We start from the raw sequence: 17,430 nt of genomic DNA, 5'->3' as shown, positions 1-17,430 counted from the left end.
ATTTCATTCATTTTACCATCATTGTTGTGAATGCTCTAAAGCATTAAAAAAACTAACGGTAAGAAAAGAACATGCTAAAAATAGAGTTTTTACATGTCAGATGCATTGTAGGTGTACAAAATTATCTCTGCTGTAAGAACCAAAATAATGGTAAATTGTGACTGATGTTAACTTACTGCTTATAAAGAGCAACCTATGATCCGCATAGAGTATGAACATCTTTCAGTACATTTGGAATACAAGATTTAATCAACTGACACAAAACTAAAGTTTTGGAAAAAAATCTATAATATCTAAGGCTAAATAGAAATAAAGATAACAACACACCATTGACTGTTTTTTCTTGTTCAGCATCTTGTTAGTGTCCGGATGATTTCTACTCTCCAAATCCTTGGCTGGTTTGTTGAACACTTTGATCAGCCTGAAAAAGCAAGACTAAATTATCTTTCTGACTGGGAAAGTAAAAATTAACAAAAAAGGAAAAGGATAAACACTTGTTTTATATGGGTAACTAGAACTCACACACCTGCTTGGGATTCAATCCAGGAGCTATCCTCCACCTCTTATTTAGATAGGGAGGAGACAGTATTTGATCCAAGGACCATTTGCAAAAGGAAAATGAAAACACACACAAAACATTAACTGCAGCAGCAGAAGCATTATATAAGACTATTTTCTAGCTTAGCAAAAAAAAGGCTATTTTCTAATAAGTTTTTGCTAAGCCATTAATATTATCCCAAATACCCATCAATGTTTGAACCAGCGACCTCACCCAGCATCCCATACCTATGGGAGGTGGAAGTGCCACGAAGCCCAACAGCCATTGGATAATACAAGACTTATCTCAGATCACCAGCTTTGTTATTAAGTAGCACTTTCAAGCATCAATTAGTAAAGTAAAACCTTTTCTTTGGGCAGAAATTAAACACCTAAGGTTATAGGCAAATTTTAATTATATCTAGATCTTAACACTGCATAAGTCCTTAAGCATATTATTTACTGAGTTTTACAGGATGTTCAGTATTGGAATGGAAATAGCTTAAATGGGGTGTAGATCCAGAATCTCAGTCCTACATTACAATATATAACATCTATGTATAAGACTCAATGTCTCACTATGAGTGACAGTGAATCTATAGTTGATACAACAAACATAATCGAAATGCAATAGCTCACCTTTTAACAAGGCCTATTAAGAGTTAAACCATATACTGCAAACATTTAAACTCTACTGAATTACAAGCCTCATGAGTCACGACATGTCATGACAGGTTAAGAAATATGACAACCAGTGAGACAGTTAATCTGTCTGCAGGGTAGTTCACATTATGGACACTGGTTGTGGGGTTGCTAGTTTCTACATACTATCCCCTAGGATATACAAACACGTGCTTTGCACCAAAAGATGATATGATGAAAACCCAAAGGAAGTGTTGGTGCACACTAAATACAGCATATTCATTGTACAAATTATAACACAATTCCATTGAAAAATTGTAATATTTATTCACTTCTCATTCTTTGATTACCAAACTGAAAAAAAAGTTTTGCAAACTTCAATTCACTTTTTCATTACTTTTCTTTATCTAACTTCAATTACATGTAAGTGTGCAAATCATAGAGCAAAATCAACATCTAAGGAGCCGAGCTAGGTGCCTTTTTGTAAATCAATATGAATCATAGTCCCAAATGCCAGTAAGGAAAAAAGAAAACATTATTATATATGTCGGACTGTTGGAGAAAAAGAAAAACAAGAATTACAACAAACCGTTAACAGAGAAATAAGAAATCTCAATATGCATTTGTATAGTAGTAGAAGTTTAACAGAAAAAGACATGTTAGTATATGTCCAGGAAAAAAAAAAAGAGAGGAAGGAAACAACTAGATTATATAATGGTAGGAAGAAAGATGATAACTCACAGGTAAAAGAAGAGGGAAAAAAAATCTCCTTGACTGGATTCCTCACAATCTATGTCTCTTTGATGTCTTGCTTGTTTAACGAACGGAACCCTACTGTCTCCACCTCCATGCTCCAGGTAGCTATTGTGCACTCACTACATTGCATACAAAGAATTCTCAAAAATAAAAAAAAAATTATAAAATCATCAATATAGCGTCCACAAAGATTAAAGCCATCAAATTGGCCAAGCTCAGAGGGTTTTGAATAGTTACTTGCACCAACAGACAGCAGCCATCCACGGTAACTTCATCTGTAATATGCATTACATCAAACTCAATCACTAAAGTAGCTACCCAAACCAACTTCACTGTGATGTACATGAATCTGGCATCTTTTCATTACATACAGAAACTACTATAATATTTTCTATTAGACAAAATTCCTTGACAAATCCACAACCAAATAGACATGTGTTTATCAGGTATCCTTAATCATCCAAGCATTACAACAAAAATGTATGAGCCATAGGGTTGTATGAAAATTTAAACCCATAACTAACTCTGATTTTAGCATGAAAGGCTGACAAGAGTAGTAGACACATCAGCGAAAAAGATGTAGCTAGGCATTATTTATATTCTTTGGTGCCCCCCTTCAAAGAGATCGATTCTCTTGTTTTCAAAGAATTGATGCATTTTTGTATCCACAACAAATTGAAAGTAAATCCTAGGAAAAGAATAAGAAGCATTCAAGTAATTATTCAATGATGCAAAAGATTTGAAAACAAAATAAATGATAATATGACACACAAGAACTCAATGAGTTTCAGATGAATGTCATACAAAAATACAAATTTTTTTTTTTTTATAACTTCCAGATAAATATATGATCACTTCACAATTATCAACATTTTTCAGATTAGGCAACATTGACCAGAAGATAATCCAAGCATTGGTCCCAACCGATTGGGCCAACTCCATTAATCCCTCTTCTTCTTTTTTTGGTAGCCTTCCTATGTAGTTTGAAGTTTTGATGCATATGAGTGTTAAACAGAGAAGGTGATTCAAATTGAATTTACTTAAGGAGATGAGGAGCAGGACAGGTAAAAAAATGATGCTGTGGTTGACTACAATAAGAGAACAAAAAAAATGCACAACTTCACCATTAAAATTCAGCTGAACCAGGCGTCTGAGGGAAAGGGATTGTGTCTCTTATATTCTCTATTCCTGTAGCAAATTGCACAAGCCTTTCACAGCCCAATCCAAATCCCGCATGAGGAACTGGCAAACAAGAGATAAAAGTACACCATTACAACAAAGCATAGAAGTAATTTCTTGGTTATCACATAACTACCTTTTAAAAAGAAATAATATATATTCTTCTTTAACCATTTTTTAACCCTATAAAATTTAAGTCTGTCAACACAGTAATGAATAAGAGCTGTAACTACAATATTATTCTCGCTCTTCAACTACACTAGTTAGTTGAGATTTCTTATGAAAAGAGCTCAGATTGTCTGCCCATGTGATCCAAATAATACTTGCTTATTTGGACTACATTAGGTGTATGTCTTCAGCAAAGTGAGAAATATTATATAAAGCAGCCTACTCACGCTTCTCTTAATTTTCTATTGCAGCCAAAAAAATGCACCCACTTTCCTTTCTGCTCTCATTCCCAAATAATGAATCTTGTATTCATAGAAAGTCGGCACATGTATCTTTTTTCTCCATCCCACCAAATCAAATCTAACTTCAAGTGCTCTAATCTATTTATCATTTCCTTTTTTTGCTATTTGTACCGATGTTATTTTTGCCTCTCTAACCCTTTTTGCTCCTTCAACTTGATCAAATCACTCTTTCTTACCGGTGCAATTATTACATCTTCATTGCACAAGGCCTAGCCATTTTATGCTACTTCTGTCATCTTGTTCACAGTAGGTGCCACCCTCACTTGAAACAGCAAAAATAATGTGTTTTCAACCAATGATTGGTACGTTGTATCATCTAACCGTAACTTTGAGGCTTTTGTCAGCTAATGAACTGTGGAGAGGCCAGCAATGTGTATAGATTCCATTATGATTTATGACTATAAAACCAATGTCCCAAATTATGTTTCACATTTGAGAAAGCACAAAGTTAATTTAAGACACTTAATGCATTGACACATGATATATATATAGTGGATTTAAAAATTACCTTTGTTGTAAAACAATGTAACAAAAAATGTGCGTCACCAATTTGAATTGGCTTCTCTTATGCATTTAGATTTATTTGACAGAAGGTAATACGGAAAACTGATCATTTTAATGCATAGTTTTCTACGATTTGGCACTCAATTTGGGACACACAAAAAATAGTTCAGGACAAAGGGGGCAACATAAAGCATTAAAAAACTAATAGTAAGAAAATAAAAATACTAAAAATAGAGTTTATGACAAGTCAGATGCATTTCAGGTGGATAAAATTATCTCTGCTGCTTTAAGAACTGAAAATAATGGTAAATTCTGACTGATGTTAACTTACTGCTTTTTAAGAGCAACATATGAATTCAACTCTTTGATCTGCATAGAGTATGAACATCATTCATTACATTTAGGATGCAAGATTTAATCAACTGACACAGAACTAAAATTTTGGCAAAAATCTATAATATCTAAGGCTAACTAGAAATAAAGATAACAACACACCATTGACTTTTTTTTTTTTATCATTCAGCATCTTGTTAGTGTCTGGATCATTTCTACCCTCCAAATCCTTGGCTTGTCTGTCGAACTCTTTGATAAGCCTAAAAAGGCAAGACAAAATTATCTTTCTGACTGGGAAAATAAAAACTAACATAAAAGGAAAAGGAAAACACTTGTTTTATATGGGTAACTAGAACTCACACACCTGCATGGGATTCAACCCATAAGCTATCCTCCACCTCTTATTTAGGTAGGGAGCAGATGGAATTTGATCCAAGGATCATTTGCAAAAGGAAAATGAAAACACAAACACAAAACACCAACAGCAAAAGCAGCAGCAGCAGCATTATATAAGACTATTTTCTAATGAGTTTTTGCTAAGTAATTAAACCACAAACCCATCAACATTTGAACCTGCGGTCTCACCCACCATCCCATTCTTGTAGGAGGTGGAAGTGACATTAAACCCAACAGCCATTGGCTAATACAAGACCTATCTCAAATCACCAACTTTGTTGAGTCACAACTTTCAAGCAACAATTAGTAAAGTAAAACCTGTTCTTTGGGCAGCAATAAAACATCCAAGGTTAATAGGCAAATTTTAATTATATCTAGATCTTAACACTGCATAAGTCCTTAAGCATATTATTTACTACGGGAATTGGAAATAGCATAAAGGGGGCGTAGATTCAGAATCTATGGCCTATATTACAATAAATAACATCTATGTATAAGACTCAATGTCTCACTGTCAGTGACGGTGAATCTTTAGTTGATATAACAAACAAAAGCAATACGCAATAGTTCACCTTTTAACAAGGCCTATTAAGACTTAAAATCATATATTGCAAACATTCAAACTTTACTTAATTACAAGACTCATAAGTCATGACATGTGTTTGTATTTATTACTTTGAATTTTGTGTCAGGATCAATGGTTTTTGTTTTTAGTAACATAATTTAAACTTCACTTAATATTGTTGTAAATTCAGGTTGAGAAGAATGACTACCAGTGAGACAGTTGATCTACGTTCTACAGGGTAATTCATGTTTTGGGTGTTGGTTGTGGAGTTGCTAGTTTCCGCATACCATCCCCTGGCATATATTTAAATATATATATATATATATATAAACATGTGTCCTTTGCACCAAAAAAAGGATACGGTGAAAATTCAAAGAAAGTGTTAGTGCATACTAAATTATAACACAATTCTTTTGAAAAATTATAATATTTTGGGATAATATTAGCTTCTCACACGAGAATAGTATAAATATTGAATAGTTACCCATTTATTAACTTCTCATTCTTTGACTACCAAACAGGAAAAAAAATAAAATTTTTGCAAACTTCAATTCACTTTTTGATAACGTTTCTTTATCTAACTTCAATTGTACGTAGGTGTGCAAATCATAGAGCAAAATTAACATCTGAACCAGGCAAGGTGTCTTTTGTAAATTTCTTTAGCATGAACCACAGACCCAAATGCCGGTAAAGAAAAAAGAAAGCATTATTATATACGTCGGACAGTAACAAGAATTACAAAAATAAAAACCGTTACAGAGGGACAAGAAATCTCAATATGCATTTGAATGTTGGTAGAAGTTTAACAGAGCATTACATATGCTTAGCCAAAACAAAAAGAAAAAGAAACAGAGCATTACATATGCAGCACACAAAAAAGAAAAGTGATTTATAATGGTAGGAAGAAAGTTGATAACTCACAGGTTAAAGAAGTGAAGGAAAAGAATTCCCCATCATCCTCATCATGGGCTTCGCTTATTTTGGTTGGGATCTTCAAACCCTAGATTTCATCACCAACTGAAGAAAGTGTCATCATACTCTATTTCACATCTCAATAGGGATCTTCAATGTCTTGCTTTTATACCACACGAAACCCAATTTTCTCCACCTCCACGCCGCCCTGGGTAACTATTTCAAGCTCAACTTGATGGAATCCCTTCTCATCAATAAAGCAGCCAGGAGTTTTCGGAAAGCGGCAATTGTTCTTGGAAAAACTGCGCAGCCAAAGGTGATGCGAATCAACTTTACCATATTTTGACCTAAACGTAGGGTTAGTACCGGGGAACACATAACGCTTCATTTCGCATCCCTCTACTCCAATGTAACGGACCAGTTGGTATCTAGGTACACGCTCGGAGGGTAAAAAAACAACGCACAAAACAATTCCCCTCCACTCATCACACCCAGTCGCAGACCCAGGCAATTGTATCTTCACTTTTTTTTTTATTTTATAAGTCGTAGGTCCCATAAAAAAATAATTAAGAGGGACAACTGAAGTATCACATATGTTCACTTCTTCAAACCATTTCGGAATTTCCCTTCCAGGAATAATATAACATTTCTCAAATTGTTGACTACTTTGTCCCTGAAATATACAAACCATGATCTTAGGCATAAATAAATAAATAAAACCCAACACACACAGATGGAGACAGAGATAGATACCTAAAGAAAATTAGCGTAGTTTCCCAAGTAGGTGATATTTAGAAAACACACGTAGAGATTAGAGAGAGAGAGAGAGAGAGAGATACCTGAAAAATGTTACTGAAGGTTTGAATATTGTAAGCCAATTTGAAGCAGTTGAAACACTGGACAGTGAATTTCCCAAAAAATGAAAAGAAATCAATTGGTGGTTCTGGCAATCTCTCCAGTGAAGTACAATTGCCTAAATATATATGATAAACTCTTGACGGAATATTTGATAATGATCGAAGGCTTTTGCAACCATCCAAGTAAAGATATTCTAGTCTAGAGAATTGAGAGATGCTTTCAGGAAGGGAAACGAAATCATTTCCCATTAGATATAAATTTTGAAGCTCCGTTCTAGAGAAGCGGTCAATACCGCTTGGAATTGCCGAAAGGTTGCAGTCACTGAGATCTATCGTTTTACTTCTCGGCATAGAAGTCAATGAAGATGATGACAATTGACATCCCTCGAAAGATACTTTGTTGAGCCTTTTAAGGTGAATGGTGGAGGAAGGTAACTCTTTTATAGCAGTTCCATCCAAAAAAAGATCGCTTAGGTTTTCCATATTCCCCAAGTTCTCTGGCAAGTTGGTAATTTTTGAGCATCCAGTAAGAATAAGATACCCTACTCTCTTCAAATTACAAATGGTGCTTGGAAGACACACAAGATTTTTGCAATTTTTTAGGCTTAAATAAGAAAGGGCAGCCAAACGTCCAACAGATGATGGCAACACTTCTATTGCTGTTCCTTCGAGATCAAGCCAATTCACACGTTTGAGATTCCCAATGTTATCTGGCAAGTTGACAAATTTTGGACATCTAGAAAGCCATATTTTGTTTAGTGACTTCAAACTACAGACGGTGCTTGGAAGAAGCTCAAACTTTTTGCAATCTCTTAGAGACAATAAAGTAAGGCCAATCAAAAATTCAATTGATGAAGGCAACTCCTTTATAGCTGTTCCAGAAAGCTGTATTGAGTCTAGTGACTTCAAACTACAGACGGTGCTTGGAAGAAGCACAAATTCTTTGCAATCTGTTAGATCCAATGTAGTAAGGCCAATCAAAAATTCAACTGATGAAGGCAGCTCTTTTATAGCTGTTCCACTCAAATTAAGCTTCTTTAGACTTACGATATTCCCCAAGTCCTTTGGCAATTTGTCAAATTTTGAGCATCCAGAAAGAAAAATTTCATCTAATGACTTCAAACTACAAATGGTGCTCGGAAGAAGCACAAACTCTTTGCAACATCTTAGATCCAATGTAGTAAGGCCAATCAAAAATTCAACTGATGAAGGCAGCTCTTTTATAGCTGTTCCCCTCAAACAAAGCTTCTTTAGACTTACGATATTCCCCAAGTCCTCTGGTAATTTGTCAAATTTTTTGCAATATGTTAGATCCAATGAAGTAAGGCCAATCAAAAATTCAACTGATGAAGGCAGCTTTTTTATAGCTGTTCTACTCAAATCAAGCTTCTTTAGACTTATGATATTCCCCAAGTCCCCTGGCAGTTTGTCAAATTTTGAGCATCTAGAAAGAATAATTTCATCTAGTGACTTCAAACTACAAATGGTGCTTGGAAGAAGCACAAAATTTTTGCAATCTGTTAGATCCAATGAAGTAAGGCCAATCAAAAATTCAACTGATGAAGGCAGCTCTTTTATAGCTGTTCCACTCAAATCAAGCTTCTTTAGACTTACAAGATTCCCCAAGTCCTCTGGCAATTTGTCAAATTTTAAGCATCCAAAAAGATCAAGATTTTTAAGCAATGTCAAGCTACAAATGGTGTTAGGAAGACACACTAAATTTTTGCAATTATGCAAGATCAAAATATTAAGGCTAGTCAAACATTCAACTGATGAAGGTAATTCTATAATAGCAGTGCCTTCTAAAAGAAGTTCTTGTAAGAGATCCATGTTTCCTACAAATTCTGGAATTTTCTTGACTTTTAAGCAATGAGTAAGATTAAGAGTCACAAGAGACTCCATTTCAAACTTGTCTGGAAGACTAGTTAGTTTTGGGCACTCTTGTAGATCAAGAAGTTTAAGCTTTTTCAGTTTTCCGATGGATGGGTGAAGCTCGCGTAAATTTGGACACCTTGCAAGAACTAATTCCTCAAGATTTTGGACTCCATTGAAGTTAGCGCTGGTAATCAGGTCCGAGGAGCCATCCATATTAATGGACTTTAAATTTCTAAAAATCTAATAAAAGAAAAGAAAAAATTTAGAATAATTAACTTTATAGTGTCTATTTATTGAAATTTAAAAGCATATTTGTATGAAGATACTTATTGACAATCTTACCTTCTTTCCTCTCCAAAGTAGTTCAATTTTGCTACGCGGCAAACGAAGTTCAACAAGCCCAGCTGGCAAAGAATGCAATGATTTTAAAGGATAATCATTGCATTCCAAATAGCTTAAATTATTAGGTAAAGGTAAAGTGTCAAGTTGCAGGGAAATACTACAAAGTCTTAGAAATTTAAGATTGTGCATCTTCAAAAAGGCTTTAGGGTTCCAAAGTAGCCCTTCTGGTTTTTTGGATGATGTGAAAGTCCATACCCACCCCTGAAGTGTCAATAATGGAGCTAACATTTGTGGTCTACAACATGCCTCTTTTTCTTCATGATAAATTCTTGTATCCCTGGCTCCCTCTATATCTATGGCTTGAACATTTCCTGTTCCCTAATAATAAAAAAGGAAATTGTGAAATGCAAAATAAACTATTAGCATAATTATTCATATTTCAACTTTGCTAAATAAGAAGATATGGTATGAGCTCAAGTAAATAACCTCTTACCGTATTGTTTTTCAACACATGATCAATATCCTTATAAAGCCATAGTCTACTGCGCTCCCCAGGCTCAGGGGACTCTTGACGAACTATTCCCCTACCCATATCTTCTACTAAATTGTGCATCCACAATTCATTATATTTAGAAATTTTCAACAAAGATTTGTCAATGAGATTGCTTAATCCAATAAAAGGATAGCGGCCCAGATGATTTTTTAGTATTTGTACTACATAATCTTTCTTCTTGCGATTAAAGAAGCATGCAATATCTTTGAATATTTCTTGATCCTGCCCATCAAGTCCATCATAACTTATTTTTAGTACTCGGATAACATTTGGCTTGGGATGTTCTTTGAGCTTCTGAAACTCATTTTCCCATTCAACAACACTTCTTTTATACAAAAATGAACCCAAAACGGTAAGAGCTAAGGGATGACCGCCAACATAATTCAAAAAACCTTTGGACAGTTCTAAATATTCATCTGGGACAAGTTTGTTTTTAAAAGCTTTTGAATAAAAAAGATGAAATGCCCCTTCATTTTTCAATGCTTTAACTTCATATATTTTATCTATTAAATGTGTCTCTAACAAGTGTTTATCTCTTGTTGTTATGATAATTCTACTACCAGGACCAAACCATTCCCGCTTCCCAGCTAACTTCTGTAACTGGTTTAAGTCATTTACATCATCAAGAACAAGAAAAATCCTTTTACCACGTAACCTATTCTGGATCACCTGTTCTACTTCACATTTATTTTTTATATTCAAATTTCTGTCATTTAATATTTGAGAAATAAGATTTTTTTGTAGTGAAAGTTCACCTTTCTTTTCATATTTTTCCCTAACATTCTCAATAAAACAACAAGCTTCAAATTCTTTAGAAAACATCTTATAGGCAACTTCGGCGAGGGTTGTCTTCCCCATTCCCCCCATCGCCCAAATTCCTATAAAGCGAACCTCATCCTTTAACCAAAAAGCTAAAGATGACTCCAATTCCAACATTGGAGATTCTATTTCAACCAAGCCCTCAGTAACTTCTGAGAATTCACGACTCAATTTTCGTGATATTAGTCCCGCAATGCTTTCGACAGCTGTAGAGAGAGGACTGCAATGAAGAGAGAACAAGATATGATGATCGATTAATAGGTCCCATGAAAAATATGGTAGATATTAGTTGTTCAAATCTGTTGACTAAATAAAAATATGTAAATAGATAGACTATGACAAAAATTAAATGAGATCCGATGAAGGCTTATTTATTTCAAAAAATAAAAAATAAAAAAAATTATGTCAATTAAAGGTTTAAATGGTGTTACATATATAAAAGTGGGTCAGCTGAATATATATATATATATATATATATATATGTGTGTGTATGTTTCAAATAAAAATTACCTATTCTGTACATGATATCCGGCAATATTGGCCACATGACTCAAAGCACCTTTCCATGTTTCCACCTTCTCCTTGAATTGTTTTTCATGTTTAACAAAGGCATGTGCCAAAGTTCCTATTTGTTTTCGCACGTCAGATGGATCGACATTGTAAAAAACAGGCAAAACTGTCATTTCCATTTTTTTCTCGCGGTCAATGATCTCTACAAGTTCATCTAAGCACCAAGTAGAAGCTGCATAATTTTTTGAGAGAATAACCACGGCAAATTTGGATTCTTTTATCGCTTTGAGGAGTTCTGGTTCAATAGTTTTTCCTCTCTCAAGATTTCGATCGTCCTTGAAAGTTTTAATGCCCTTCTCTTCTAAAGCATAATATATAAAGTCCGAAGCAGTATTGCGGGTGTCCTCACCGCTGAAACTCAGGAAAACATCATACGTCCATTTGCTGGTAGAAGAAACAGAAGAACTTGGGAAAGATGACGAACTGGAAGCCATTGAATCAAGGAACAGATCTGCATGGAAAAAAAAAATCAATTAGAACTAAAGAAAATTGAAAAGAAAATAAATTATGAAAGAAGAAAAACTATTTGATGCAATGGTTTGAATCTCTCCCTTCATCAGATGAGTCAAACATTACCCCCTTTTTTTGTTCTTTATGAGAAAGAGAAACCGCAAATAAAGTCACACTGTTCGGGACTCGGGCGAGTGTTGGGTATGTAAGGTAAAGATGGTCTAGATATATGTGTTTATTAGTCTTTTGCTCAGAACTCAGGGAAGTCTCACAGTTGGGAACTCACGGGAAGCTCTCACAGGTTTTGAGTTTAGGCGCATCTTCTTCTCGTTAAAACCTTTTATATTATGTTTGGTTGTACTGGAGAGAGGAAGTAGAAAATTGGAAAATTAATGGAACCAGTGGATTCTACACTTTTTTTTCAAATTCTGTTTCTGTCCGATTTGTAAGGAAAAAAAAAGGGTTCACTTTTTATACAAGATTACTCTTGTACCCTCGTAAAAGTATAAAAAAGTTCTGAATATTTTTGTAAAATTACTTTTAATTCTTCCTAATGAATTATTCATTTATAATTTACAAAAAATAAAATAATTTTTAAGCATTAGTTCGAATCTACTGATTGATGTGATAAAAGAGAGTTTGAATAGTTAAAAAGTAACATTCAAATTTTCACACTATTTGTTAAACCTTCACAGTTCAAACCGGTGTCAGTCCCTTAAAAAGAATGTCAATTTGTAAAAAACTAATAAACTCTCGTGGGGTAGGGGCAGATCATAAAACAAGAGAAAGGAAGATAAAGAAAAAACTTAAAAAATAAAAAATAAAAAATAAAAAAAGAAGGAAGAGAAGAAGAAGAGGACAAAGCAGCGATCGAATGTTTAAGACCATAACCAAAACCCAAAAGACCAAAACCCACGTGTTATTGTTTAAGAATATTGGTGCTGATAAGGTTTTAATTTTTAGTTGTGGAATGCTGTTTGATGAATATACGAAATGAGAGAAAAATAATTAAAAAAAAATTTAATTTTAAAAAAATAAAAAATATATATTATTATGTGAAAGTTTTTGAAAAATGGCTGAAAAAGAAATAAATTTTTATATTAAAATAAATGAAATTTTTGCATAAAATATATTTATGGAGTAATACTAGTAACAAACTATTTTATAATATTTTTACAAAATCTTAATATGACTAATTTTTTATTGATATTCATCTAAACATACTATTAATATCAATTTTTTTACCAATAATTACACACTAAATTAGCAATTTATAAAATTTATATCTCTAACATTATTTATATTTATTTGATTTTTATATCTAAGATAGATATTGAGTGAATTAAAAGATTACTAGACTTCGTAACCAAGGTTCACGCTCCACATGCAAGTGAAGTGTCTCAGACACCATTTCTTGGAAAAGCATGATGAAGTGTCTCAGACACCATTTCACACAGCTCTTTCCATAAAAGTCACCTTGTGATGTGATTTCCACTTTCCAGTGAGTCTCCGCACAACGTCTGTTTGATACGTTTAATTATGTCAATTTATTTTATTATTTAGTTTATTTTTATTCCTATTTATATGTGTAACTGTATTTTTTTATATTATTTATAAATTTTATTACATTATTTTAATTGATTTTTACTTTTATTTAAGTATTTTCAACAAAAAGTTTTCAATTAAAACAAAATAAATGAATTTCAAACAAACTAAACACAAACTTTTACTTCTAAGCAATCGACGGTCGGTGACCCCTGAAACACCATGCCAGTAGCGAAAGTTTCTTGGAAATTTCCTCTGTCGCATTTTCCTGGGTGGATTGAAACGCGTTAAGGAGAAGGAATAGAAATTCTTTTACATACGCGTAAAGATCCACAAAAGTTGTGCTTGATCCTCCTTTCTCTCTGTAAAGAAACATTCTAGACACATCCTCTTTTGTGCTGTGATACTGTGATAGGAGCCAAGTGAGGTCCAACACAATACAAATACTTACTAAGGGGCTGTGAGATTATCAATTACTCTCAAGGGAAAAAAAAAATTTGGAAATAGATTTGGGAAAAAAGAGAGAAAAAAAAAGGGCAGAAAATACTATTCATGTATGTATATGGAAGTAAAAATGAAAATTACAACTGCCACAATAAATTATAACAAAAGTTTCAAAATAGTGAAGGGATCAAATACTGGGATTAACCGCAACTAAAAACAAATAGTAATGTATAAATATAGTCATGTTTTATTGTAATTCTGGATTTTTTAAATTAGTGCTATTTTCTTAAAAAAATAGTATTATTTACACAATATTTTCATAACAATCTCATAATAAATTTTACACAATAAGTTGTTATTGATTCTCATTTGAACCTAATAATAACATTATTTTTTTTATCGACCATTAACAACTTGTCATAAAGACTTTATTGGAAATTTTTTTAAAAACATTGTCCATGAGGAGAGATAATTAAAACAAAGAATCCTTTATATATATAAATATATATATATACAAACATAACTTGTTCTTATTGGTAATTTAAAACTCAAACCTCCACTTTTATAATTACTAATCACACACTCAGTTTTTTTAAAAAGCATTTTTTAACGGTTTTTATCAAATACTGCATTTTTTCAAAAAACCCAATTTCTTACCGCAAAAACTTAAAAAAAAAAAAAAAAAAAAAAAAAAACACAATTCCAAAAAACTGAACCAAACACAGCCTTAAGACTAAATGATCTGGGGATAAGTTGTCAGGTCTATCTCGTGCTAGTGTGCGTTTAAAGCCTGTCGTTCAGAACTCTGGGGAAGTCTCATTGTTCAGAACTAGTGCAGTGCTTTACAGGTTCGAGTATAGGCGCATCTTCTTCTCATTAAAACCTTTTATTTAAAGTTTGATTACCCAGAATGAAAGGAAGTAGAGAATGGAAAGATGGATGAAAGCTGCGGTCGTGTGGGCTCCACGCATTTTTCTAACTTTTGTTTTCTGTCCGATTTGAGAGAAAAAAAGAAGAAATGATTAACTTCTATACAAGATTACTCTTACACCCTCGTAGAAGTATGAAAAAGTTTCGAATATTTTGTACAGTTATTTTTAAATTTTAATACTTTCTAATAAATTATTCATTTCTAATTTACAAAAATACAAAAGAAAATCATTTTTTATCATTATTTCCTTCATCTTTTTCTTTACATTCTCTTCATTTTAAAAAAATTTAAAATATTCTACCATCGCCTATACCATATTTTACACGTACTCCTTGAACTACAAGAATACAAAATCGGCTCCCCAAACTAAAACCCCTAAAATGCGTGTAACATTTTATCTCTTTTGTCGCTTTTTTAATTAAGTCTAATGGAATATAATATTCAAATATCAATTTACCCTCTTCCCCTTGTTTTGTTTTTAAAAGAGAGAGAAATGAATTTTTTAACGTCAAACTCTTTTGGTTTTAGCCTAAAACAAACAATAGAGGTTATTAATTACGACAAAATATATAATAAGATATAATTTAGAATGCAAAAAAGGAATTTATCTTTTATTTTTACGTTCAAATCATAAAGAATATTTTTCCCTTCTCATCTCGTTTTTTCCCATTTTTTAATCGTTTTCCACTTCGTTTTCCTTCCTTTAAAAAGAGTGTTATCTTTAAATATGACTCCCTCTTCGCAATATTTGTATTGCGGTTGGGACTAAACCTCTTGGTTCCCATCACAGATTCACAACACGAAATTGTGAGAGCAAGTATATGAAATTTTCAATGAAATTTAGGATGCCTACCAGAATTTTTCTTGAAAGAGAGGGAGAGAAAGAACAAGCACAACTAAACCTCGCATGTAAGAAATTTCTAACTCTACTTCTCAACGTGTGATCCTACTCCATATAAGAGCACGGAGTAGTCTACACAATAATTTTCCTTCAGCTAACGGAACAATTATTGTATCAATCCCAACATCCAAAAACATTGCACTAATTTCAAAGAGAGAGACAGGGGAAGAGGGGCACAACTTTTGAGGAGCAAACTGCAAAGTGATGCTACGTTACATGAAAGTTTCTAACCGAATGTCTTCTTCCTTTTTTATTTTTTTCCACCAAACAGTTTTAATGTCCAGGAATCTTATGGTGTATTTGGTAATATTGCTCTAATCATGGTGTTGATAAAAACGGAATTTATGAATACGTAAAAAAAAAAAATTATGAAAATACGTATAATATCATTTAAAAATTGAAATTTACTGTTCAAAATTATGTTAAGAGTATCTACAATAAGCTCTCTAGAGCCAAAAATGGAGAGCAAACGCACAAAAAAAACCCCTCCAACAGCCTCTCCATCTCCAAAAAATTTTTAGATTTGCTACAGTAGCTCTCTTAACATGGAAAGCACGGTAACAATTACTGTAACACCTCTAAACAATATTCTCCCTTAAAATAATAGTCGGTTGAATAAAAAAGTAATTATTTCTCTCTCATTCCTTTCCCTTTTGTTCTTCACTCTCTCTTGCTTCTCTATCTCAACGGTTACACACTAAAACATACCACAATCATAACAAAAACACAAAACTCAATCGAAAGATTTGAAACACAAAAACAATCTTTCTCATAAGCCTATTGAAATCTGAACAATAAAATAAAACTAATCAAAACATAAAAAATAAAAAATAAAAACCTGCAGTACACCGATCTGTGTAGAACTTCGATCTCCACTTCTCTGCCGGTGATCTATAGGTGTATGAGAGAGAATTTGATTGTGAGAGAGAGAAAAGAAAGAGAGAGCTTCTTGAATGATCTGGAGTAGACGAAGTGCTAGAGAAGAAAAGAAAAAAAAAAAAAGTGAAGATAGAGATAAGGGAGAGGACAAACAGGTTGGGTATGCTTTAAGGCAAAATGGTCTAGGGATATGTGTTTACAGGTTTAAGTTTAGCCGCATCTTCTTCTCATTAGAACCGTTTTATATTATGTTCGGTAGTACTGGACGAGAGGAAGTAGAGAATTGGAAAATGGATGGAAGCTGTAGATTTGAAAGAAAAATAAAGAAATGATTAACTTTTCTACAAGATTACTCTTATAACCTCGTAAAAATATATTAAAAAAAGGTTCTGGATATTTTGTAAAATTACTTTTAATTATTCCAAATGAATCGATAATTTATAATTTACAAAAAATAAAATAATAAAAAAAATCATTTTTTAGCATTATTTTTTTCCATCCTTTTCTTTTATGCCTTTTCATTTTTACATCGAAACTCATACATAAAAGAGTATTTTCTGTCCCTTTTCTTTCTTTCTTTTTTTTGTTTTATTTTTCCAAACCCCTTCCTTTTTTCTTTTCTTTTTTCCCTTTAAACATAGTGTTAATTTTAGCTAGTAATTGAAAATTTAATACCCACTTCACAATATTTGTATTGTGGTAGCTAAGAACACATAATTTTACATAATTTTGACCCTAACTCACAATGTATTAAATATATGGTAATGGGTCTATATGAATCTATATCTCTACCACTCACAATTAATCACGTAAATAATTATGATCAAAATTGTGTAAAATCAGTGGCAGCTCTAGGAATTTTTTCCATGAGAGTCATTAAGAAACTTAAATTAAACAAAAATTTAATTTAAAAAAAAAATTAAACATATTGAGTTATTGAAAACAAAAACACACAAATATATGAAATTTT

General features: G+C 32.8%; 3 protein-coding genes across 9 annotated transcripts in view; all 3 read right to left on the bottom strand.

The window, feature by feature from the left end:
• Window positions 1-6,069, bottom strand: part of LOC126710286 (disease resistance protein RUN1-like) — a 56,962-nt gene extending 50,893 nt beyond the window's left edge. The window contains exons 1-6 of one of the 7 annotated variants that reach the window (XR_007649616.1): window positions 5,950-6,069; window positions 4,584-4,681; window positions 4,420-4,457; window positions 3,060-3,177; window positions 2,173-2,210; window positions 328-2,075 (exon numbers count right to left, since the gene is read on the bottom strand). The gene's annotated coding sequence lies outside the window, so the exon portion shown is untranslated. The other 6 variants (XR_007649617.1, XR_007649619.1, XR_007649623.1 and 3 more) reach the window with 6 other exon arrangements.
• A 391-nt stretch (window positions 6,070-6,460) lies between these two features.
• Window positions 6,461-11,051, bottom strand: LOC126708452 (disease resistance protein RPV1-like). The gene is made up of 5 exons (XM_050408247.1): window positions 9,862-11,051; window positions 9,369-9,746; window positions 7,134-9,266; window positions 6,906-6,967; window positions 6,461-6,596 (listed from the first exon to the last, which is right to left on the bottom strand). The coding sequence occupies exons 1-5, from the start codon at window positions 10,855-10,857 to the stop codon at window positions 6,461-6,463; spliced, it is 3,705 nt and encodes a 1,234-aa protein (XP_050264204.1). The 5' UTR covers window positions 10,858-11,051.
• A 142-nt stretch (window positions 11,052-11,193) lies between these two features.
• LOC126710291 (TMV resistance protein N-like) lies at window positions 11,194-16,835 on the bottom strand. The gene is made up of 2 exons (XM_050410700.1): window positions 16,420-16,835; window positions 11,194-11,761 (listed from the first exon to the last, which is right to left on the bottom strand). The coding sequence occupies exon 2, from the start codon at window positions 11,742-11,744 to the stop codon at window positions 11,247-11,249; it is 498 nt and encodes a 165-aa protein (XP_050266657.1). The 5' UTR covers window positions 11,745-11,761; window positions 16,420-16,835; the 3' UTR covers window positions 11,194-11,246.
• Window positions 16,836-17,430: the final 595 nt, after the last annotated feature.

Source organism: Quercus robur, chromosome 12 (genome assembly GCF_932294415.1).
Source record: "Quercus robur chromosome 12, dhQueRobu3.1, whole genome shotgun sequence".
Lineage (NCBI taxonomy): Eukaryota > Viridiplantae > Streptophyta > Magnoliopsida > Fagales > Fagaceae > Quercus > Quercus robur.
Note: the sequence above shows the minus strand (reverse complement) of the source record. Positions and strands in the feature narration are given on the sequence as shown.

Excerpts from the sequence above, each read along its gene's own strand:
- LOC126710291 (XM_050410700.1), bottom strand. The coding sequence starts at position 11,744 with ATGGCTTCCAGTTCGTCATCTTTCCCAAGTTCTTCTGTTTCTTCTACC.
- LOC126708452 (XM_050408247.1), bottom strand. The coding sequence starts at position 10,857 with ATGTTGGAATTGGAGTCATCTTTAGCTTTTTGGTTAAAGGATGAGGTT. Across the intron at positions 6,968-7,133 it reads CCTTCAGTAACATTTTTCAG|GGACAAAGTAGTCAACAATT; the intron begins GTATCTCTCTCT and ends TGTATATTTCAG. Across the intron at positions 6,597-6,905 it reads GGAAGGGAAATTCCGAAATG|TTTTTCCAAGAACAATTGCC; the intron begins GTTTGAAGAAGT and ends TTGGCTGCGCAG.